Source organism: Aspergillus neoniger (genome assembly GCF_003184625.1).
Source record: "Aspergillus neoniger CBS 115656 unplaced genomic scaffold BO87scaffold_16, whole genome shotgun sequence".
NCBI classification, from domain to species: domain Eukaryota; kingdom Fungi; phylum Ascomycota; class Eurotiomycetes; order Eurotiales; family Aspergillaceae; genus Aspergillus; species Aspergillus neoniger.
In genome coordinates, this window is record NW_020291144.1 from 288,801 (window position 1) to 310,617 (window position 21,817).

General features: G+C 50.3%; 9 protein-coding genes across 9 annotated transcripts; 3 read left to right on the plus strand and 6 right to left on the minus strand.

The window, feature by feature from the left end:
• Positions 1 to 557: 557 nt before the first annotated feature.
• BO87DRAFT_397004 (sugar porter family MFS transporter) lies at positions 558 to 2,392 on the plus strand (the record flags this gene model as incomplete). The annotated part of the gene is made up of 5 exons (XM_025625277.1): positions 558 to 859; positions 916 to 1,039; positions 1,089 to 1,165; positions 1,218 to 1,582; positions 1,638 to 2,392. 5 exons carry the CDS (start codon positions 558 to 560, stop codon positions 2,390 to 2,392), a joined length of 1,623 nt encoding a protein of 540 aa, XP_025479713.1.
• Positions 2,393 to 3,841: 1,449 nt separating this feature from the next.
• Positions 3,842 to 5,938, plus strand: BO87DRAFT_415992 (S53 family peptidase; the record flags this gene model as incomplete). The annotated part of the gene is made up of 5 exons (XM_025626722.1): positions 3,842 to 4,044; positions 4,088 to 4,351; positions 4,395 to 4,615; positions 4,660 to 4,780; positions 4,828 to 5,938. 5 exons carry the CDS (start codon positions 3,842 to 3,844, stop codon positions 5,936 to 5,938), a joined length of 1,920 nt encoding a protein of 639 aa, XP_025479714.1.
• Positions 5,939 to 6,567: 629 nt separating this feature from the next.
• BO87DRAFT_376610 (uncharacterized protein) lies at positions 6,568 to 6,983 on the minus strand. Its single transcript, XM_025623332.1, has one exon. It carries the CDS (start codon positions 6,858 to 6,860, stop codon positions 6,630 to 6,632), a length of 231 nt encoding a protein of 76 aa, XP_025479715.1. The 5' UTR covers positions 6,861 to 6,983; the 3' UTR covers positions 6,568 to 6,629.
• Positions 6,984 to 7,294: 311 nt separating this feature from the next.
• akr1 (putative aldehyde reductase (AKR1)) lies at positions 7,295 to 9,251 on the minus strand. The gene is made up of 8 exons (XM_025623333.1): positions 8,739 to 9,251; positions 8,602 to 8,689; positions 8,531 to 8,544; positions 8,397 to 8,481; positions 8,255 to 8,347; positions 8,011 to 8,205; positions 7,831 to 7,959; positions 7,295 to 7,763 (listed from the first exon to the last, which is right to left on the minus strand). The coding sequence occupies exons 1-8, from the start codon at positions 8,783 to 8,785 to the stop codon at positions 7,410 to 7,412; spliced, it is 1,005 nt and encodes a 334-aa protein (XP_025479716.1). The 5' UTR covers positions 8,786 to 9,251; the 3' UTR covers positions 7,295 to 7,409.
• An 11-nt stretch (positions 9,252 to 9,262) lies between these two features.
• On the minus strand, positions 9,263 to 9,802 carry BO87DRAFT_386730 (uncharacterized protein; the record flags this gene model as incomplete). Its single annotated transcript, XM_025624771.1, has 2 exons — positions 9,263 to 9,347; positions 9,507 to 9,802. 2 exons carry the CDS (start codon positions 9,800 to 9,802, stop codon positions 9,263 to 9,265), a joined length of 381 nt encoding a protein of 126 aa, XP_025479717.1.
• A 1,923-nt stretch (positions 9,803 to 11,725) lies between these two features.
• BO87DRAFT_308333 (DUF3431 domain-containing protein) lies at positions 11,726 to 12,881 on the plus strand (the record flags this gene model as incomplete). Its single annotated transcript, XM_025619427.1, has 4 exons — positions 11,726 to 11,852; positions 11,936 to 12,092; positions 12,145 to 12,726; positions 12,782 to 12,881. 4 exons carry the CDS (start codon positions 11,726 to 11,728, stop codon positions 12,879 to 12,881), a joined length of 966 nt encoding a protein of 321 aa, XP_025479718.1.
• A 69-nt stretch (positions 12,882 to 12,950) lies between these two features.
• BO87DRAFT_376613 (putative GPI-anchored cell wall protein Pst1) lies at positions 12,951 to 14,982 on the minus strand (the record flags this gene model as incomplete). Its single annotated transcript, XM_025623334.1, has 3 exons — positions 14,402 to 14,982; positions 13,956 to 14,328; positions 12,951 to 13,899 (listed from the first exon to the last, which is right to left on the minus strand). Coding segments are annotated over exons 1-3 (1,322 nt in total), but the record flags the coding sequence as incomplete, so codon positions are not given.
• A 1,752-nt stretch (positions 14,983 to 16,734) lies between these two features.
• BO87DRAFT_308599 (tannase and feruloyl esterase) lies at positions 16,735 to 18,391 on the minus strand (the record flags this gene model as incomplete). Its single annotated transcript, XM_025619440.1, has 2 exons — positions 16,735 to 17,600; positions 17,653 to 18,391. The coding sequence occupies 2 exons, from the start codon at positions 18,389 to 18,391 to the stop codon at positions 16,735 to 16,737; spliced, it is 1,605 nt and encodes a 534-aa protein (XP_025479720.1).
• Positions 18,392 to 19,865: 1,474 nt separating this feature from the next.
• BO87DRAFT_459104 (glycoside hydrolase family 76 protein) lies at positions 19,866 to 21,795 on the minus strand. The gene is made up of 3 exons (XM_025628925.1): positions 21,623 to 21,795; positions 20,814 to 21,553; positions 19,866 to 20,750 (listed from the first exon to the last, which is right to left on the minus strand). Exons 1-3 carry the CDS (start codon positions 21,714 to 21,716, stop codon positions 19,929 to 19,931), a joined length of 1,656 nt encoding a protein of 551 aa, XP_025479721.1. The 5' UTR covers positions 21,717 to 21,795; the 3' UTR covers positions 19,866 to 19,928.
• Between the last annotated feature and the right edge of the window lie 22 nt (positions 21,796 to 21,817).

Consider the following 21,817-nt stretch of genomic DNA (forward strand, 5'->3'; position numbering starts at 1 on the left):
TCTCTCGCCCCCTCCTCATCTGCTTCCTGATGGCTCGTTTCATGCCCACTCGACCCTCCAGACCATGTGCTTGCCCCGGTTTTTTCCCATGCGGCGGATGGGCTCACGGCCAGCCGACTGACCCATGGGCAACGCCCCCCATGTCAACTCCTGGTGGACCGCCTTTTGCTGCATGCATCCAATCGCTAGTCCAGCTGAACCTTGACCTAACCGGATATGCCTGTCTCTCCGCTAGTCAGAGGTCGGTCTAATCTCGCCTGGCATGGGTCTGCTTTGCCGTGCTAATCGGGTCGGAACAGTCCCTCTACCACCCTTTAGGTTTGACAATTCAACCGGCCATCATGGCGGTTTTCTGCGTCGACCCCGCGGCATTTGCTCTTGTCTCACTGTGGTTCATTTCATCTGGTGCCATCCGTTCCCGGGGTTCGCTTTCCTTAAATCCCCCGTCTTTTCCCCGGCTTCTCCTGCGTTCTTCTTTTGCTTTCTTCGGTGGTTCCCCGAGGTTTCTTTTTTCTTTCCCCCAGAATCTCCTGCCGTGAGAGGAACCAGCTGGCATCATGGCCATCGGCAATCTTTACTTCATTGCGGCCATCGCCGTCGTCGGCGGTGGTCTGTTCGGTTTCGATATCTCGTCGATGTCCGCCATCATCGAGACCGATGCCTATCTCTGTTATTTCAACCAGGCTCCTGTCACTTATGATGATGATGGCACGAGAGTCTGTCAGGGTCCCAGTGCGAGTGTGCAGGGTGGTATCACCGCATCCATGGCTGCTGGTTCCTGGCTGGGTTCGTTGATCTCGGGTTTCATCTCGGATATCCTTGGTCGTCGTTCCGCCATTCAAATCGGTTCCGTTATCTGGTAAGTGCCTGACATCGCTGCACCTTTGGCTCTACTAACCATGCATGGCTGCATAGGTGCATTGGATCTATCATTGTCTGTGCCTCCCAGAACATTCCCATGCTGATCGTCGGTCGTATCATCAACGGTCTGAGTGTGGGTATCTGCTCCGCTCAGGTACCGGTGTACATTTCGGAGATTGTATGTAGATCCTATAATACCTCTGCTGCATGTGGTGCTAACCTTCTAGGCACCTCCAACCAAGCGTGGTCGTGTCGTCGGTCTGCAGCAATGGGCTATTACCTGGGGTATTCTGATCATGTTCTAGTAAGTTCTTGCCCACCATCAGTTGCCGTCCCTCATCTCACACGTGGTCCAGCGTCTCCTATGGCTGCAGCTTCATCAAGGGTACGGCGGCCTTCCGGATCCCTTGGGGTCTGCAGATGATCCCTGCCGTGCTACTGTTCTTGGGTATGATGCTCCTGCCCGAGTCGCCCCGTTGGTTGGCACGCAAGGACCGGTGGGAGGAGTGCCACGCTGTCTTGACTCTCGTCCACGGTCAGGGCGACCCGAACTCTCCCTTTGTGCTGCGCGAATATGAAGAGATCAAGAGCATGTGCGAGTTTGAGCGTCAAAACGCGGATGTTTCCTACCTTGAGCTGTTCAAGCCCAACATGCTCAACCGTACCCATGTGGGTATCTTCGTTCAGATCTGGTCTCAGCTGACTGGAATGAACGTCATGAGTAAGTGTCTTCCAAGCCTGTACGGGTGGGTAGCAATACTGACTGTTCGTTCTAGTGTACTACATTACCTACGTCTTTGCTATGGCCGGCCTGAAGGGCAACAACAACCTGATCTCCTCCAGTATCCAATACGTGATCAACGTGTGCATGACCGTGCCGGCTCTGATTTGGGGTGATCAGTGGGGTCGTCGCCCGACCTTCTTGATCGGTTCCCTCTTCATGATGATCTGGATGTACATCAATGCCGGTCTGATGGCCAGCTACGGCCATCCCGCGCCGCCCGGTGGTCTCAACCACGTCGAGGCCGAGTCTTGGGTCATCCACGGCGCGCCCAGCAAGGCTGTCATTGCCAGTACCTACCTCTTCGTAGCCTCATACGCCATCTCCTTCGGCCCGGCCAGCTGGGTGTACCCCCCGGAACTGTTCCCTCTGCGTGTGCGTGGCAAGGCCACCGCCCTCTGCACTTCGGCCAACTGGGCCTTCAACTTCGCCCTCAGCTACTTCGTTCCCCCGGCCTTTGTCAACATCCAGTGGAAGGTCTACATCCTCTTCGGTGTTTTCTGTACCGCCATGTTCATTCACATTTTCTTCTTCTTCCCCGAGACCACGGGTAAGACCTTGGAAGAGGTCGAGGCCATCTTCACTGATCCCAACGGTATTCCGTACATTGGTACGCCCGCCTGGAAGACGAAGAACGAGTACTCGCGCGGTGCGCACATCGAGGAGGTTGGCTTTGATGATGACAAGAAGGTTGCTGGTGGACAGACTATCCACCAGGAGGTCACTGCTACCCCGGATAAGATTGCTTGAGATGAAAGATTAGTGGTGTCGATGATGATGGAGGTGGGTGAGCGGAGAGAACATACATGGTAGTTGAAGTATATACAAAAAGAGCTTATTAGACATATGTCGGCTTAATGCAAGATGAATAACATATAATTTGTCCACTCGACATACTTGTGCAACATTCTCTGAAAACCTTCCATATTTTCAGCACTTCATACCAGATACTATAACCCCTAGTTACTCTGAGAATCAGGTGATTGGCTTCACCGACCCAGGTAAGCACAGCAGTACTCCAGCCAACTTCTACATTGTGCTCACAACTTTGCACAATCCAGCACAACCCCCCAACTCAAACTAAAGAACATCAGCCAAACAGCTAATAGTAGCAGAACTGATCTACTCGTCTAATGCGATAGTCCACTTTTGTATTCTGCTTCCAGAATAAACCAAGTACCTGTCGCTTGTGATGTCATCGTGTGAAGCTTACCAACCTATTCTCTGCCCACCAGGTGGAGAGGATTTATTGACATTATGGTTCTTGAGCAACAGAGACATGACCCACGAGTGGAGTTAAGACGAACTAAACTATTGCTTGTCCAAGGTGCGCTTCGATGGACTCTCATATTGAGTACTCACACTGGACTTACTAATATATCCCTGACAATTAGTTAGCTAGCCCATGGCGTAAGGTCATACTTCCGACCCAAAACTCAACAAATTACATTAAATCCTCCCCATCATCAATAAGAGAAGAAAAGGGGATTAACTCTCCCCTGGAGCTCTCAAGACCAACTCAAGCTTTCCGCGTGGATTGTCCGACTCCGAAGACAAGCTTTAGTGTCTGGCGCTGATCGCCCGTCGTGGAACCACCACTAGTGTGATTGGTTTACCCACACACCCACGACTTAGGCTTTACAGCCCGCTGTCTATTGCTCTCGTGCAGATCGGACAATTGATTGTGTCTAGTGCTTGTTTTTCTCGCTATGGTTGTGTTTTCTTTTGTCGCATTGGTGATGACGGTTTGGTGGTGGGATTGAACGGATTTTTTTATGTTTGATAATAGGGGGTTTCGCCGTTGAGCAAGATGTTTTTGGTTAGATTGATTGATTTGACGCTTATGTTCTGTCTGTGGGTGCCTTGAACAGCCTTTGGCTAGCGACAATAGCACAGCAATTGGTGTTTGCACGGACAGCGGGTCTTGACCAGGATGATCCAGAGTGATCTGCACTAGTCAGGTTCCTTATTGGCGATGGATGTCAAAGTCTCTTATCAGGGTTTGGAATTCATGCCATACCCTCTAGCCATGGGCTTCTGTCGTTGAGATGTTGGAGTGCAAACGTCAGCGTGTCAAAGTGAAGTGATGCGAGTCAATGGGATCAGCAGCGTTCTGTCAACTAGCATATAATTCCCGCAGCTTCCACCGTTTTTGCGTGATGTTTTGCACGCCACGCTTATTCTGTTGCTGCTGTCAACATGCGTGCCTCACTTCTCCTTCTCAATGTTACGGTCGCTCTGGCTAGTCCAACGCCCCGTAATTATGTCGTTCATGAGCGGCGCGATGCATTGCCCAGTGTCTGGGTAGAGGAAAGCCGGTTGGACAAGAGTGCTATGCTGCCTATGCGAATAGGGCTTACCCAGTCCAACTTGGATCGTGGTCACGATTTGTTGATGGAGGTGTATGTTGTCTGTTCCCTTACCAGGACCTAGCTGATGGTTTAGATCTCATCCCCAATCGTCCCGCTACGGACAGCACCTCTCCAGCGAGGAGGTGCATGACCTGTTTGCTCCGTCGAACGAGGCCGTGGAGAACGTCCGAGCCTGGATAGAATCTGCTGGCATTGCTCCAAGCTGTATCTCGCAATCCTACAATAAGCAGTGGCTGCAGTTCGATGCCCACGCAAGCGAGGTCGAGCAGCTTCTGCAAACAGAATACTACATCTATTCTCACGCCGACACGGGAAGCTCCCATGTGACATGCCACGAGTGAGTCCATCTCCTACATGTCACGACACCGCTAACCGGTTAGATACCACGTGCCCGAGGCTATTCAATCGCACATCGACTACATCACACCAGGAGTGAAGATGTTAGAAGTGCGCGGCATGCCCTCCAAGAAGAGAGATACAGAGAAGCGCTTCCTCGGCAGTCTGCCCCCGATTCTCGCTCCACTACCAATCAATATCACCAAGATCTTCGACGACCCGCTAGCACACTGCGATTTGGCCGTGACACCAGACTGTATTCGAGGTATGTCCAACCACCTAGCTCTATGAGCGACGCTAACGGTCCAGCCATGTACAACATCACCAAGGGAACAACAGCCACAAAGGGCAACGAGCTCGGCATCTTCGAAGACCTAGGAGACATCTACAGTCAAGAAGATCTGAATCTTTTCTTCTCCAACTTTGCCAGGTTCAACCCCTCCCTCCACCCTCTAAGACACAACTAACACCGCCCAGCGAGATTCCCCAAGGAACCCATCCAACCCTCGACTCCATCGACGGAGCCACCGCGCCAACAGAAGTCACCAACGCGGGCCCCGAGTCCGACCTCGACTTCCAGATGGCCTACCCAATCATATGGCCCCAAAACACCATCCTCTACCAAACCGACGACCCCAACTACGAAGACAACTACAACTACAAAGGCCTCCTGAACAACTTTCTCTACGCCATCGACGGCTCCTACTGCAGCGAAACCTCCTCCCTAGACCCTCAATACCCAGACCCCTCCCCAGACGGCTACAACTCCCCCAAGCAATGCGGCGTCTACACTCCGACAAACGTAATCTCCATCTCCTACGGCAGCCCCGAAGCCGAGCTCCCCATCGCCTACCAACGCCGCCAATGCCACGAGTTCATGAAGCTCGGCCTCCAGGGAATCACTGTCGTGGTGGCATCCGGCGACTCGGGCGTCGCCTCCAGCACCGGCGCTTGCTTGGGCTCCTCAGACAACATCTTCGTCCCCGACTTCCCAGCCACATGTCCCTACCTAACCGTAGTAGGAGGCACATACCTCCCTCTAGGCTCCGACACCGCCAAAGACGAAGAAATAGCAGTCACCCGCTTTCCTTCCGGCGGCGGATTCAGCAATATCTACGCCCGACCAGCATACCAGAACCATTCCGTGAAAGCCTATTTTTCCACTACCTCCGACGAGCTCACCTACCCCTACTACTCAGAAGTAAATTACACTGACTTCTCCAACGCAGACGGGATCTACAACCGCATCGGACGAGGATACCCGGATATCTCTGCCATCGCAGACAACATCATCATCTATAATCAGGGCGAAGCCACTCTAGTAGGCGGTACTTCTGCTGCGGCGCCGGCGTTCGCGGCCATGTTGACGCGTATTAATGAGGAGAGGTTGGCGAAGGGGAAGGCTACTGTGGGGTTTGTGAATCCGGTGTTGTATGAACATCCCGAGGCGTTTAAGGATGTGACCGTTGGCGAGAATCCGGGTTGTGGGACTGATGGGTTTCCGGTTGCGAGGGGGTGGGATCCTGTTACGGGGTTGGGGACGCCGAGGTTTGAGAGGTTGATGGATTTGTTTACGACGCTTGATTGATGGGGTTGGTGAATTGTTAGTGTCTAATGGATTTGCTTTTATGATGATGTTAGTATAGAAAGTGTTGTAATGCATGTGCTTAATGTTGATATCATATGATGTAGATATAGAAAGAAAGGTCCACAATGTAGGATGGGCTCGAGCAGACCATGACCCAATGAAGAGCATAAAGCATATAGGTACTGATCCTACATAAGTAGCTGTCAAATTAGGAAACGTGGGGAAAGAGTTCACTACTTACTTCAACTATTTTATATTATTGACTCCAACTCCCCTCTCACATTGTTTCGAACAAGGCTGTACCTCATCCACAACAGCTTTCATTTAATGATCACGATCTATTCGCCAATTCCAGAACAGACAACCTAGTATTAGTGTCATCAATCAACGAATAACCCTCAAGGAGACTCAGCACTGACGACACCATCCTAACGTGGTCATGACTGATTGGACACGATATCCCTGCCTTCATGTATAAGGCTGTCGTCAGCTGAAAGCCCTTCCACTATAGTATCTACCGATAATCACGAGTATAAGCAACAATACCTACGATAGTGTGCAAATCAAATATCTATCCTGTCTCTGCCCCTCCCCCGCATACCTAACCCTACCCCCTTACAGCCCAGTATCTAACCTATACCTCCATCCACCGAGCGAAAGGCTTTTCTCTCCCTCTCTCTTCCAAAGAACTTTACACACAAAAAGCCAGCCATCTGCACAGAAATCTACCATCCACAATGTCCTCTGAATCCATATTCCGCAAACACTGTGTACAGATTGCCTCGCGTCTCGGGACGAAGATATCAGACTGGAGCATAGGAAGGATGGATGCCTTGGGTTTTATTAAGTTGGGGGGAGGAAGAATGGCCAGGAGTTCTGTTTGGGGGTGTTCTTGGTTGAGGGGTTGGTCGCGTTCTGTCATGTTGGAGGTGTTTATATCAAAAGTTATTATCGGGTGCTTGTTTGTGAGGTTTATGGTGAGTGTTTGGGTGGTTTGGCTTGCTGGTAGATGGGTTAACTTGTATGAGTGTTCTATAGACTGTTGGCTATGTCTCAATTATCAATAGAGGGGCATGAAAGTACTGAGGTTGCTGGTTGGCTTGCTCGTCTTAGCAAAGATATGTGGGCATGTAACTGCAGCAGTTAGTTGACTTGGCTCCAGACTTGAAGTTATCCCGAGGACACACTGTGCCGGTAGCACATAATTACTAAGCAATCAGTTTTTTCGACCTACTTACCTTCTCTAGTAATATATACCAGCTATAATGTCAACGATGGCCTCGTCTACTACCTACTTGGAACACACCTATTCTCTTTATTCCAATACACCCAAGTACTACATAGGCCCGTAGCGAGTATCAGCAGTATGGAGACCAAATCTATTTTCACATTTCTCTATCTCCTACACAAATATATAACCCGTCACATAATCATCATCATCATACAAGCGAGAGTTCCCAGCGACCAGCACTTAAACAATCACCTTATGACCAGCAGGCTTCTCCTCCTCCTCACCGAAGATGTCAATATCCCAGCGAGGCTTGTTAGCAATGTAAGGAGTGTTGTAGCGTCTGCGGTCCTTGCCAAGCTCGGACACCTTGGCGATTTCCTCGGGAGTGAGCTCCACCTCCTTGAAGTTCTCCTGGATGCGGGACGGCGTAACCGACTTGGGGATGACACTGTGGCCGCCGACCTGGGACCAGGCGAGGACGACCTGAGCGGGGGTGACGGTGGTGCCGAGGCGCTTGGAGGCAGACTCGGCGACTTCCTTGACTTCGGGGCGGGTGACGAGGAGGGGGACGCCGAAGCCGTTGTTACCGAACGCCTGTATTCATTGTTTATTAGTGTTTGCTTTTGGAATGGTGTGGAGAGGGTGTGGAGAGGGAGCGTACGGAGTAGGCAGTCACGTGGATGCCCTTCTTCTGGCAGTATTCGATGAGCTCGTTGCTCTGGAGAACGGGGTGGCGCTCAATCTGGTTGACGGCGGGGACGACACCGGTGGCGTTGATGATGGCCTCGAGCTGTTTGAAGATTAGTAAGTGTTGATGAGGAGTAGGTATGAAGCGACTCACGTGGGGGATCATGTGGTTGGAGACACCGACGGTGCGGGCCTTGCTCTTGGGGAGCTGGGTCATGGCCTTCCAGGTGTCGACGATGGAGATGTTGTCGTTGATCACGACATCACCGCCCTCAACGGAGCTGTCCTTGACGAGGGGGAAGAGCTCGGAGCCGGTGGTGAAGGAAACGGGCCAGTGGACGAGGTAGAGCTGGAAGATGTTAGTGATTGTTGGTGATGTCGGTCATCAAGGTACGCACATCGAGGTAGTCGAGCTCGAGCTCAGCAAGGCACTCGTCCAGAGCCTTCTCAACAACGGCGGGGTCGTGCTGGGAGTTCCACAGCTTGGAGGTCTGTGGGGGTTAGTATAGGCTGGAGGTGGGATGTATGGAATGTGCTTACGATGAAGATGTCCTCACGCTTGAGGCCAGGGACATCCTTGTAGGCTCTCTTGATGCCCTCGGCGACCTCGCGCTGGTTCTGGTAGCTGCGGGGGTTAGCTTGTGTGATCGATTTGGTGTGTGGAGTGAACCTACATAGTAGCCAGATCCTAGATCGTGTTAGTGACTGGTTATTCACCGAATACAATTTAGGATATATGACTTACCAAGTGGCGGTAACCGGCCTTCAAGGCCTCGTAGACGGCATCACCGACCTGACCGGGGGCAGACTGCCAGGTACCAAATCCCAGCTGGCTATTTGGGGTCAGCAGTTGCGATTGCGCAAGCAGAGACAGATACATACGGGATCTGAGCACCGGAGTTAAGAGTAACCTTCTTTCCAAGAGACATTGTGTAAGAGAATGGGATTCACGAGGAGAATAGAGATAGGAGAGATGAAGAAAGAAGGGAAAGACTGAAGGAAGAAGAGGAGGGCGAACGCGACAGAAATAGGGAGCGCTTCCAGACGGCCGAGGTCCTCCGGTGGGGGTCACATAGCATGGCTCTAGTCCATCATCGAAGTCGATGGAGGAGGTGCCGCGACGATGAGTGGCTGATGATGCTTTTCGAGGGGAAGTTTACCCCGCCAGCAGTAATTGGGACCCCTCGGTGGGGCGTGCGTGGGATGTTCCCATTCCCATTCCATTCATCTTCTGAGATACTTCTCGGTCTGTCGGTTAATTCCGACCCCGAGAAGAGGAAACCATGGTCAGACACGCCATTCATTTCCCGAGAATTGAGGTTGCAATGGTATTTTGCCAATGGCTATTGTGTTTTTGACTCTGATGGAGTACACACCTCCAGCAGTTGATGGCAGTCGAGAGAAAGTCAGAGACAGTCAGTGATGATGTCAGGCGGCAGACATTCCTCCGAATTCTCCTCCCCGCCAAAACACGTTTCCTCTTTGGGACCCCTACAAATAATTTTCCACCAATCACTGTCCTTATTATATTTTACTCATGCCCCATTACTAACATTATCTGCCAGGCACATGATCTGAGAATTAAAATTTCGACACAACGATTTACATCTCGTTTGAGAAGTGCCATGAAATCTGGAACATCTCGCTTACACATCTCCTTCTGCATCATTGCAACTCTGCGGGGTCAGACTTCCCCAAATCACCCCCAAATCATCCGCATCAACCCGCTTCCCGCACGGATAATTGCCTCGTTCAGTAGTCCAATCATCCGCTCGGCTTCCTCGCCGAACTCCCCGGCTAATTTTTGAGATGTGCCGCGCTTCCAGTTTCCTGTTCGGTTGAATGAGAAAGTCTAACCACAGTTTTTGTCCCAAGCTGATGTTGATCATGCCTGCATAAAGCATATCGGCCACCTGAATAGATTCAATGCCATCTGCAACTGCCATTATATGAATCTCCGGGGACTGACCGGTAGACTATGTTGTGTCTCCATATTAGCTTTCCCAGCGGGGCTGAGTGCTCAGCTTACCAAACATGCTAATTAACGCCCAAGTATAGCGATAGCAACACGTACATCTGGATCGCATCAATCGTGCCCCAATTAATCCGCAACACTATCTATAACACCACCAATTCCGTGCTGGTCCGACATCCGTCAGGGACAACCTATGGGCCGAGCTGTACATTCGGGCCTAACCTCTGCTTAATGCTGAGGCTCGAAATCTAATCCTGACGTGACTGCTTTGGTTCTGCAGCTGTCAGGTTCCCTGTGCTTGCTACAATTGCTGCAAGGAGGTGGACCGGCTGAAGACATCGGTTAGGCACTTATAGCTCGCGATGCCTCATCGACTTGCTTTCTTCGCCCACCAACTCGTTGACTGGGTGTATCATTATGTGCTGAAAATCAATACGGCATAGAGTCTACTGCTAACTGTTCTGGGTATGGTAGATCATTTCTCCATATTCCGTCCACACTCGAGCACGGCTGGTACTGGCCCACCTTCATTTGCGGGAGCAATAACAGTCAGTATACGTACACCATTGCTGGATGGTCCACACCTGTCATGTTCTACCACCACGTGGCTTAATCTTGCTTCTATTTAGGGGCATGTGGGTTGAGTTTATATTGAAACAGATATCTACTACTAGGACGAAGCTTATTACAACAGGCCAACATAGCTAGCCCTCAACTATAGAACAGAAATTAGATCAACGTTACTAACATACAGAGCATGCGCATGAAGACCCCTATACTGAGTACTGTAAAGCTGTTAGGTCTGAAGTACCCTTCTGATTCTTCTACGTCACAGTAATATCACCCATCACATCGACAGACGCGCGTACTGCATAGTGCCGGAGGATATAAGCAGTGGTGGCTCAGGGCGGCTGCACGAAATATATATTCGCCGGTCATCAACGATGCGATCCACCAGGAGCCGTCCGACAGCTGCGTGGCATATGCTGCGATATACCGACATCTGCATGTGTGCGGATGGGCCCGACGCGCCGGAAATGACCCGTCAAGCATCATTTGGTCGTAGCCCTCATAGGGTGACGTACTCCGTGACGAGTGGCTTCTTGGCCCTGCAACGAGATAGGCAAAACAGCTGGTTCCAAACCAAACCGGCTGCTGTATAACAAGTAAGCATGTTACTGTGGACCTCATCCCTCACCGTCAGTTATTGTACACTGCTCAACCCTTTCCCTGTCTCTCTCCACGACCGTTCTCGGTTGTTCCACCTCCAGATTTCACACTCCAGGTGTATCTGCAAGTAACGTGGCCTAGCTCCGAACGGGGCATGGCTGGATGGCACTAAGGATGGATCCGTCACTAGCGGTTCTTGGGCCGGGGGCAGGCGACCAATGGGGGCGGGGGAACCTCCACCACCAGGAACATCAAGACTCCACTGGGGTTACACTCAACTTCAGATCCTGACGATTAAATGGCCGGAGAAGGGCCAGACTAGCCCGGATGAGGTTAGAGGCGTCGCCAGCTGCCCCTTACTGCGTATTGTGTGAGGCCATGGCGTCCAGCCTGGATCCACCCGAGGGCCCTTTTTGGCTTTTCGGCTGGCTGGCCATCCATTTCCTTTCCCTGAGTTACCCTTTCTTTCCCGTCGCTTGAGGCTCACTCGCTCACTCACTCAACTTCACTCCAACTTTGACTTCTTCCATCTCTTCTCTCGTTTGGCTGCGCGCAACATGGCTGATGACGCGACTTAATCTTCGTCTCATGTCTTGATTTGTGACTGCCTTATTGTTCCATTCCTCCCCCTTTTCTTTCTAATAGCGCCTCCCTCTCCCCTCTGCGCCCGTTTATATTGCTCTTCCGTGCCGTCGCCTCCCCCTCTCCGTGAGGCCCATCCCCAATGTCTAAGAGGCGGCTATTTCGCTGGCCTGCCCGCCGCACTGCCGGCCTGGGATGTCTTGCTCTCCTTGTCACCTCCATGGTATCTTGGTATCTCTATGGTACACGGCCCTATGAACCCCAACCAGGTATCTATACTTTCTCTCTGCAGCTCACGTGGTCCGTGTGCATCATCACCGACATCATGCTGACCCCGACCTTGTCTCACCAGTCCACCAAGAAACTCCTAACAACGACCACGACATCGTGACATCCCAACTGGCCCAACTCACCAGTACTTACAGCAATGCGACAAATGACATTGGCTTGGTATTGGCTGCGACCGTGAAAGAAGACCTCACCTGGCTCCTCAACTACTGCAAAGACCAGTACGATCCTACCTAGCCACCAGGCGATCATATACTGATATACCTTGTCCAGCGGCTCAATTCCCTTCATCTACACGACCGACCAGCCCCCTGCTCCCTACCTCCTTGTTCCGCGTACTATTCGCGGCCGCGAAGCCGCCGCCTACCTTTCCTTCGTCGTCGACTTCTATCACCAACTCCCGAAGTATACCATCTTCATCCACTCGAACCTCGACCAATGGCACAATGACCTCTTCGGTCCCCACACCAGCCCCGCGCTGAAGAACCTCCGACTCGAGGCCGTCGACGCACAGGGTTACGTGAACCTTCGGTGCGAGCACGACCCGGGATGTCCCACGAGCGTGCACCCTTGGAGCCCTACACAAATCGATATTGAGAAGGACGACATCCGCGCGTTTTTCCCAGAAGTGTATGAGACGATCCTGGGCGTACCGGCTGAGAAGGTGCCCGAACACATCGGAAATGTGTGCTGCGGACAGTTCGCCGTCAGCCGAGAACGGATCCTGGAACGGCCACGCGAAGACTACGAGCGCATGCTGAAATGGGCAGAGGAGACGGAGCTGACGGATAGCTTTGGCGTGGGATGGGTGTATGAGAAGATCTGGCATATCATTTTCGGAATGGATGTGATATAGTAAGTTGGCCTACAACGTGGTGGGAGAATTGCGGAGAAATGCTAATAGGTATAGTTGCCCCCGGTACGAGCAATGCCGGTGCGATACGTACGGATGGTGTGGACCGTTGGCGTCTGGTGAGACACTGCAGGCAGTGCGAGCGAAGAAGTCATAATCTAATGGATGATTGTTAATGCATGATGTATACTATCATGATTGGGGATATCGGTTGCATTTGGTTTGGTTTTCTTTGTTATGATTCGTGATCTAATGTACAGTTAGATATTCTTATCTTCGTGAATCTTTTTGGACTATTGACCGCTCAGGTATATACATTGGATATGCAAATCATAAACTGCAGCGCATGCTACTCATGGTTAATAGGTTGCTGATGCGTTCCTCGCACGGGCCCTGCATCTAGCTCAAACATTGGCCGTTGTACTGGACTTCCGGGCGCCTCATGCACGTCACCACTATCCAGCAACGGCACATCCGTCTCCGACGGTCGCCTCCGGGGGATCGGATGCAGGAACAGTGATCGTCCATCCGCGTCATTCGGCGGCGACGCAGACGAGCGATCTCCTGGGACCAACGCAGCAGGGAGGGGCGGAGACGTCGACATGGACACCATAGATTCCCTGTTCATCTCGTTTGATGGCGGTGGCGGCGATATCGGTTTCCGGGGAATGGCACTAGCCGCAATAACAGGGTCGCTATTCTGCCTGAGTACGGCGGGATTCGGGACTCCGGTAACAGGCTTCTCATCACCAGCTGCCGACTCCTCGTCTCGATTACTACTACCACCGCCGCCCCGAAGGCCGACCCCGACAGGCGTATACATCATTTGGCTCTGATCATCATTCTGTCTTCTGCGCCGCTTCCGCTGTTTCCGATACATCATCCACAAACCAACAAGGATGAGCAGGACGAGTACGATCACGGCAATGGCGATACCGGCTTTGGCGCCCGCACTGAGTCCGCTGCTGGAACCGTCGGTGCAGGTGTAAGATCCTTGAAAGGCGCCGTTGTTGTTGTTGTTGTTGTTGTTGTTGTTGTCGCGGCGACGGCGGGTATTGTTATCGTCGTCATCGTCATCATCACGAAGAGAATTGAGACTCGAGCATCGAAACGACCCGCCATGGGAATGAATCACCGTTTGTCCTTTGACCTTATCGAGATCGCCGAATTTGATCCTGCCCATCGTCAAAAAGGAATATCCCTCATATTGAAAAGGAAACGGAGGACCCACTCGTTGAAAGTCCCCTCCAGAATCAAACTTCCATCGACGTTCTTCAAATCTTGGAATACAATGTCCCTCAACTCCTTGTTCCCCTCGATATCAATCTCCCCGGGGACTTTTTCCAAATCCGGAAACGACAAATTCGTCAAGTCGTCATTCCCGGAGATATAGATCTTCCCATTCACTTTCTGTAAATCCGACGCCGAGAACGACGTCAACCCGGATACATCCTGGATGGTGATGCCGCCATTGATAGTCTCAACATTGGAGAGAGAGATACTGCCCGTCGCAGAGGAGGAGATAGTCAGGGTACCGGAGAGGGTATCGCACGAGGAGAGCGAGTCCGCATCAGATTGAGAGGATATCGTTGAAGTAGAGGAGCCTATCACGCCACATCACCCATTGATTAGTTGCCTGGGGCTTCCCTCGAAGAAATTAAGGGCAGTACAACTCACAATTAGAGTTATTATCCCCCGCAACCAGCGGTACATGTACCTGCAATAGTAATCCCAGAACAAGGAGCAAGTAGCGTGTGCGTGATTGGGAGGCGGAATTGACGTGGCTGTGTAGTAAGGGTATCATATCATCGGAACGCAGCACCACCAAATCGTCAAGAGAAAATAAAGTAATTGAAAACCAGGGTATATCCTCGTAACTCGGAACTTTAACTAGCAACCATAAACTCGTAAAGTGGGTATGTAGTATGTTGAATAAGGTAGGGTATCAATACATCATTCGACAAGGACCGGACGCATAAACACGAGAAAGTAGTAGGCAAGTAGGCAGTAGGCAGTAACTCGAGGGTGTAAGTTGTGAGTGGTATGGGTGTGGGGGGTGTGTGTTGAAGAAAAAGAAAGTAAGTAAGTAGTAAGACTAGGCTCCTACCGAAAAAGACGGGGATAAGTGCGGAATAAGTACAGCAGAACAACAGTACTAGGTAGTAATTAGTGTTAAGTGGTTAGTTAGTTAGTTAATTAGTGTGTAGCATGCATGCAGAGACACCATCATGCAGATTGGAACGGACGGCACACACACACACAGCGCACGGGTCGGCACTATTCGAGACACAGTAAAACTACTAGTAGTAGAATAAGTCTGTGGGGATGGGTAGTAGCTAACTGACTAGTTGGATGGGGTTGATGTTTGGTTCTTACTTAATAGTGTGTTTGTGATATTATTAGTTTAGTCTCCGACTAGAATTAGGATAAATGGTTGTTGGAGGTGAGGGTGCGGGTGAGGGTGTAGGCAGATAGATATCTAACTACTAGGGCTATTCTCTTTAGGGGAGTGTCCAATTCAGTATGTATTGGTAGTGGTATCTCCGATGCAAGTAGTAGCAGCTCAGATGATCAGTTAGCTAACTAGCTAGCTAATTAGCTAGAAAGATACTGTGTAAGTAGATGGTTGTTTCAGCTGTTGTGTACGGAGTAACTATGTGCCTACTGCATCTATTCCTCAGGATAGATAGATAAGTTACACAACAAGGCAATGGAAATTATTCCATGTTATCAAGGAAAGGTAATAAAAAGCAATTCTACGATAACAGCCAACCCCGAAGAAAAGCAAGTAAGGAAGGGAAAAAATCAAGAAAACCCCGATACTACTAGTCCAACTCTCAACACCGCCCCATTCATTAATCGTAATGACCCACTAACGACACCAAGAAAAAATCAAGCGCAAGCACAAGCACAGAGCAGAATAGAGTGGACTGACCGATCACCACGATATCATCTCATCTCATATCATATCACTCATCATACCGTTAGCTCAGGTAAATTATTGGCATCCTGCATAAGTGTACACCGCAATCATGACACGACTACCAGAACTCTCAACTAGTGTACGTCCTGATTGATCGATATTAATCCAATCAATAACCGTCATATTGAACCCTGATTTACTTACCACTTACTACTTACTTTTATCTATCGATGATCTAAAAATAGTCCACCCATCACATCACAACTTAATTCATTCATTTCATTCAGGCACCAGAATTTCCAGCGAAGGAGAAATCAGAAATGAAGCAAACCCTAGACAGTAGAAAGGGAATGATTGGAAGCGAGGGAGAGCGGATGGCGGGTCGGAAACAACTAACAACACCCCCGCTTTTGTTTTGTTTGTAATGTTGTGTTCAGGCAGAAGAGATTCGGGATGCCCGATTGGGTAGTGATGTCCGATTATTATCATCATTCTTTTTCTGTTATTTTATTTCACTTAGTATTGGGTTGAGGTGGTGGGAGGTCGGAGATAAATTAATGTGGTGATTGTATGATTTTATCTTATTCTTTTATTAATTGTATTCTGTTATTGATTCTATTTCTCCTTGATGTAGGAGCATTGTAGGAAAGGTATGCTGTCGGACATGGATGGTAGCCAAGACACACACACGGGTCACACCCGCATCTAATAAAGTGCCGAGAAGCTTAGGGATGGTAGAATCCAGTCATGGCATGAGGGGAAAGGGGATCTGTGGTCCATGTAGGTACCACTCATTCCAAGTTACTATGGAAGGCCCTGCAGGCAACTCAATTAATGACTTGCTGGTTGATCGTCTCTCTCCTCGCGACGACGGATGATTTTCGACCAATTATTTATAGCATGATTTCGGTGGGTAACTGAGACATTGCGGTTGAATATTGGCTTTTATTTTTATCTACTGTACAGAGTACTTAAGTATGCATTTCAGTTTGGACCCTTACTTAGGTAACCCTGATACTCCATACTCTATGGAACATGTGGAGTGTGAGACATAACTCCCCATCGATCCATCTCGGCTATTTCTATATCAAGCACAGCTAAAAGACGATGCATCATTCGGATCTCCACCAACATAGGTGAAGATCTTCGGATAAGGACAAAGATACGCCGTGCGAGTTGAGCTGCTGTTCGAGCCAGCCACTGCTACAGCAGTGGCTTCCAAAGTGTCAGGCACTGTTGAGTTCTCAACCCATGCCCTGAGCGTTTCAAACACATAATCATTGGGATCGAATCCGTTACCCCCCTCGCAATGAGCAACTCCAGGCGCCAGGAAAAAGCGGTAGTAGTCTGCCACACTGGGATCCAACTCCATCACCCGGCTGTAATAATCCACTGTACCGTTGGTCGGAATCAACTCGTCTTGCATTCCATGCCAAGAAATCATCTTTCCTCCCGCAATCTTGAACCCTGTCAAGTCAAGATTGCGCGTTCCAATAACGGAAGCATACTGGTCAACTGATTCGCGGTAGAGATCGTCAAAGTCTTGTCGCGTTAGGCCTTGGACACTAAAGGACGAGTTTCTGGCCAAGAAAATTCGGGCCCAGTCGGCGCTGATACTAAAAGGTGTCACAGTACAGTTATCAACCGATGTGCAGGTCGTAGTAAGGAGGGCTGTTAGATCGGCATCATAACCCAGTCCGTACCACTCGAATTGATCTTCGAGTGATATGGGTCCATCCCACATGCCTTGGACTAGCTCAGCCATCTTGTCCGTTAATGTAATCTGCCCATCCGGATCACTGCAATTTATGGTTTGACCAACCATCGACGATGCTTCATAATGGCATTGACCTGGAAGAGAAATGATTCCGTCCTTCACTCCGTCCAGCAGATCACAGGCTTCGATGGCAGCATCCGTAAATGTATCGAGGACACATGCAGGCGGCCGTGTATCTGTGAGAGATTGATTAGCATGATTTTAATGAACCCAGCAATAGCAACACACCAAGAAGTTGGGCCAGGAAAGCAGGCCAGAACTCGGCCAGTTGGAATTTATCCCAATTGATAGCCGGAGAGCCTCCCACAATACCATCAAAGTAGGTCGGGAATCTCTGGGCCATCATGTGTCCCTGTCGACCGCCAGTGGAACATCCATTCCAGTACGAGTACTTGGGCGGCGAACCAAAGTAGATTTCTGTAGCCAGCTTCCCAAGTACAGCTGCCTCGCCTAGTGCCACACTGGAGAAATCCCATAGCGCCGGCCAGTTGGTATTGCCTTCGCTCACAAAGCCCCAGTCCGCCGTTGAGGCGGTACTATTGTGTCCCCCATCGGTCGAGGCGGATGAGTATCCGGCAGCGACGGGAGCTATAATTTCATCAAGCCCTCCAGCTACCCATCCACCACCCCCATCCATGAGAAAGCGTGAGTTCCAGCTTTTGGCATCAAGAGGCAGTCCGATGTAGGTATTGACAATGTCGTTCTGCCCAGGGTGTGTGTACTGCAATGACACGATGCAGATCTCTACCGTCGCTGGCATTTGGCCTACGGGTGCTGAGGTGGTTCCACTCGATAGTGAAGCATTGGTGGCAAAGTTGTGTGCAGCGGTGACGTTGAGCGACAGTATATTGATGTTGCTTAAGTCGAGAGACGAGAACGTCTCTTTAGTGCAGGAACTTGATGCTGCCGTTACCCCAGACAGGGATAATATCGACATTGAGGTCCACGCCATGGAGCGGGGAATCATGTTGACCGATTCGATGCGTTGGCAATATCTGCGAAGATCCAATTCGTTAGTATGGCGAAGGACGACGGATAGAAGAACTGCAGACCAGAATCTGCGAAAACGGTCGCCGCATGTTACCCGTTATGTCGGATGCCAGCTGCAGACCGATTTATAGGATGAAGGCAGCGTCCACCAGCTGCTCTCATTAACAATCCCAACGATGCCTGAGAAGAAGATCTTCGCTCGGGAAAGAACAACGGCAATCATAATCCTCCTCCGCAGCTTCACAAGCTCCGGAGAAAAGTCCAGATGACGCGAAACCAAAAAGCCCGTCGAAGGTGGACCGGAATGACCATACAGAGACCCGCAATTTTTATCCTTCTTTCCAGTCCAATATTCCCTCAAACAAGCGTCTTGCTGTAATCACTCTAAAAGGGGAGTAGTTCAGTCCCCAAGCAAAATGCGGGAGAGAAGATTGGTCAGAGTCCAAACGTTATGAAGCCGGATGAAGATTTCGGCATTGATTAGCGTGGTTCGTGCACATGCAAAGGCAGTGTTTGCAGACTTCTGCAATCGCTCTCCACATTTTGCTCGACTGGTTTGTGGGGTAGATAGTGTTTCCCCGGTCGGGGAGGCTCAGGTGGACGGGGGAAAAGTGAGGGGTATCCTGGAAACTATTCAACAGTCATCATATGCTGTTGTATTAAGGAAAAACATGTTGTTGTTGTTGATGATGCTTCACGCATTGCGCAATAGAGACTGTAATATGACTGTATCCCATAATCCTTCAGGAGGGAAGGATTGGAGTGCAGTTGATGGTGTATGGGGAGGGTTGGTATCGGTCGGAGAGAATCCGCTCCAGCATTGCTACACACCTTACCTACGAAGGTTAGTGTCAATTCTGTCTATAAAACATGATCAAGGGAATCTCAGGCAGAGATCTCACGTAAGATATTTTCGGCAATCACTCTGTAGGTCATACATCCGGCCAGACGAATAGACATCAATTGCGGGTCCCCTTTTGAATGCAAGAAAGCAACAGCGGCAGCTTTCAGTCAAATATAACTGCTGGTATGAATCATGTGATAGAAATAATTTGCCGGCTGCACTTCCCTGTGTAGACGACAAGCCTTGCCTACTGTGCATTAGTGCGAAGAGCCGTTCGAATTCCGGATTTCCTAAGGTTGTTTATAATCAGGGAATATCGGGAAAGGCGAACATCCTCCTGAATGTCTCTTCTTCGGATACAGGTGTAGGTTGTCTCGCGGCTCTCGGGGCTCTCGGGGCCATTACCTGGGCTACTACTATCAGATCTTCTACCGGACCTGCTATGGAGGCTACTGTTATGAAGCGATAACAGGATCAACACCTGAGCGCGTAGCATGCAGATCACTTGTAAAGTAAAATGAAACAGCAGTAGATATACCTGCCAGTATGATTCAGATAACACTGTTCCTCAATTGAAATATGAATCATTTGCTAGGTCGTGTATTATGCCAGACCGAATCCCCGGGTACTCCCTTCTATGTACATTAGTCGGTGTTATTTTACATCACAGCTAGGCCAATTCATAACGGATCGTCTTCGTCGTTTTCAGCTCCTGTGGCGGCAGTTCCTGGGGCGGTTGCTCCATCGCAGTGTCGGTGTCCATCTCCGGGAAATTGTAGGAGGTAGCGCCCTGCGGAAGCTCCGCAACCTCTCGTGGCTCGAGCTCCGCGGCTTGATAACCGCCTTGGTAGTCAGTGGTCGTGTTCTTCTCCGATGCTACTTCTGCTCCACTTGCAGCCTGTTTCTTCTTCTTGCGGAGGAGGAAAAAGGCGACAGCAGCGATTAAGCCAGCGCCAGCAACGGAGCCGACTACGATACCAGCAATGTCTCCGCCAGAGAGCCCACCTGAGCTTCCACCACTTTTTGTGTCCGTGCTGGTTCCGTTGGTGCTGGTTCCGTTGGTGCTTGTTCCCGTGGTACTTGGACTATAGGAGCTCTTTGCCATCAACAAATTCGCAGTAAACGCGTTCACGGCGCTCATAGAACTGAAGAAGTTAGGCTCCTTATCATACGTCGAATCAGTCCATTCGGAACCACAGACAGTGCCGTTGCTCATCCCGCTGCATTGATTTGCGACAGCTTCTGCGTTGCTTCGGAGGAGGGGCTCAATCGTGTTCACTGTGTCTGGTAAGAGGTGCGTCACTACCGCAAGGCATGATGCTAGGAGGCCCTTTAAGGCGTCCGCACTATCATCATCCCAAGATGTACTCATTACTCCTTCGTCGGGTTCAAGTAACATCCCAAGGTCCCGGATTACACCGTCGTTAACAAACATGCCCATGATGCTATCTAGCAGCCCTTCTGCCCTTGTCTTCCAAACGGCTGAGCCTGTCTGTTGAGAACATTTGATTAGCCATAGTTTCATAAGCATTAATGTAAATTGTTCCAAGCATACCACAGAATACATGTATGCCGCAGAGCTCATGTACAAGCCGTAGAAGTAGGTATATTCCGCGTTAGTCGTCGCCATCGCCGTGCAATTTCCAGTGGCTGTCGTATTTGTCACCAGGTAATTGATGGTCCAATTTGACTCCACCAGCATATCGTTTTTCACGCACCAGTCCCAGATCATGATTGCATCATCTGCATAAGACGATTGATTGTCGCCTGTGGTGATATACGCCAGCCGCGAAGACAACTGCAGGAACTCTCCATTGCTTAGGGCGTCTTTCATAGAGCCGTTCGTCTCTTGTACAGCATCATTGGCAATTTCAAGGCCACCGCCGCAGATATCTTGAAATTTGAAGGTACTTCTCAAGGTCCCCTGAGCCTGGCCCGCATAAGTCAACCAAGACTTCTTAGAGGAGTCGGCCGGGAAGTCCATCTCAGCTGCCGTTACAGCGGCCAGAGCCCAGGCCGCATGGTTCATATTGGTATCGTTATCTGACTCCGACCACGAGTCTCCGAGCTCCAGTCCCGCCATGCTATACATACGCTTACTGATAAGCTCATTGTAGGTATCGTTTCCAGTGAGATTCCAATACGGAATCAGAGTCGAGTAGAGCCACGCCTCCACGGTAGATGAGTTAAATATCCACTCGTTGGAATCGCCGTACACCGGATTGACATTTCCACTGAGGGATGAGTTGGTAAGCGTGTTTTGAACTGTTACTGTTGCCGCATCTTTGATTGATTCTGAATACCGTACAGAAGAGGGTTGGTTAGGTCAGCGCCATTCAAGATAGTACCCAAAAGGAACCTTACGTGTACTGTTGATGTCCAGATCCAGTGCTGACACCGTAACGGAAAGCCCAAAAAGCAGACATGTCCCAGCCTCATACCACATTTGGCGTAACATCACTCCCAAAGGTGACAATGCACAGCAGGATGAATTAACACGGAAAGAGGAGGTGACGACACCAGGACTAGGAGCGAAGTCCGAGCATTTATGCCTCTAGA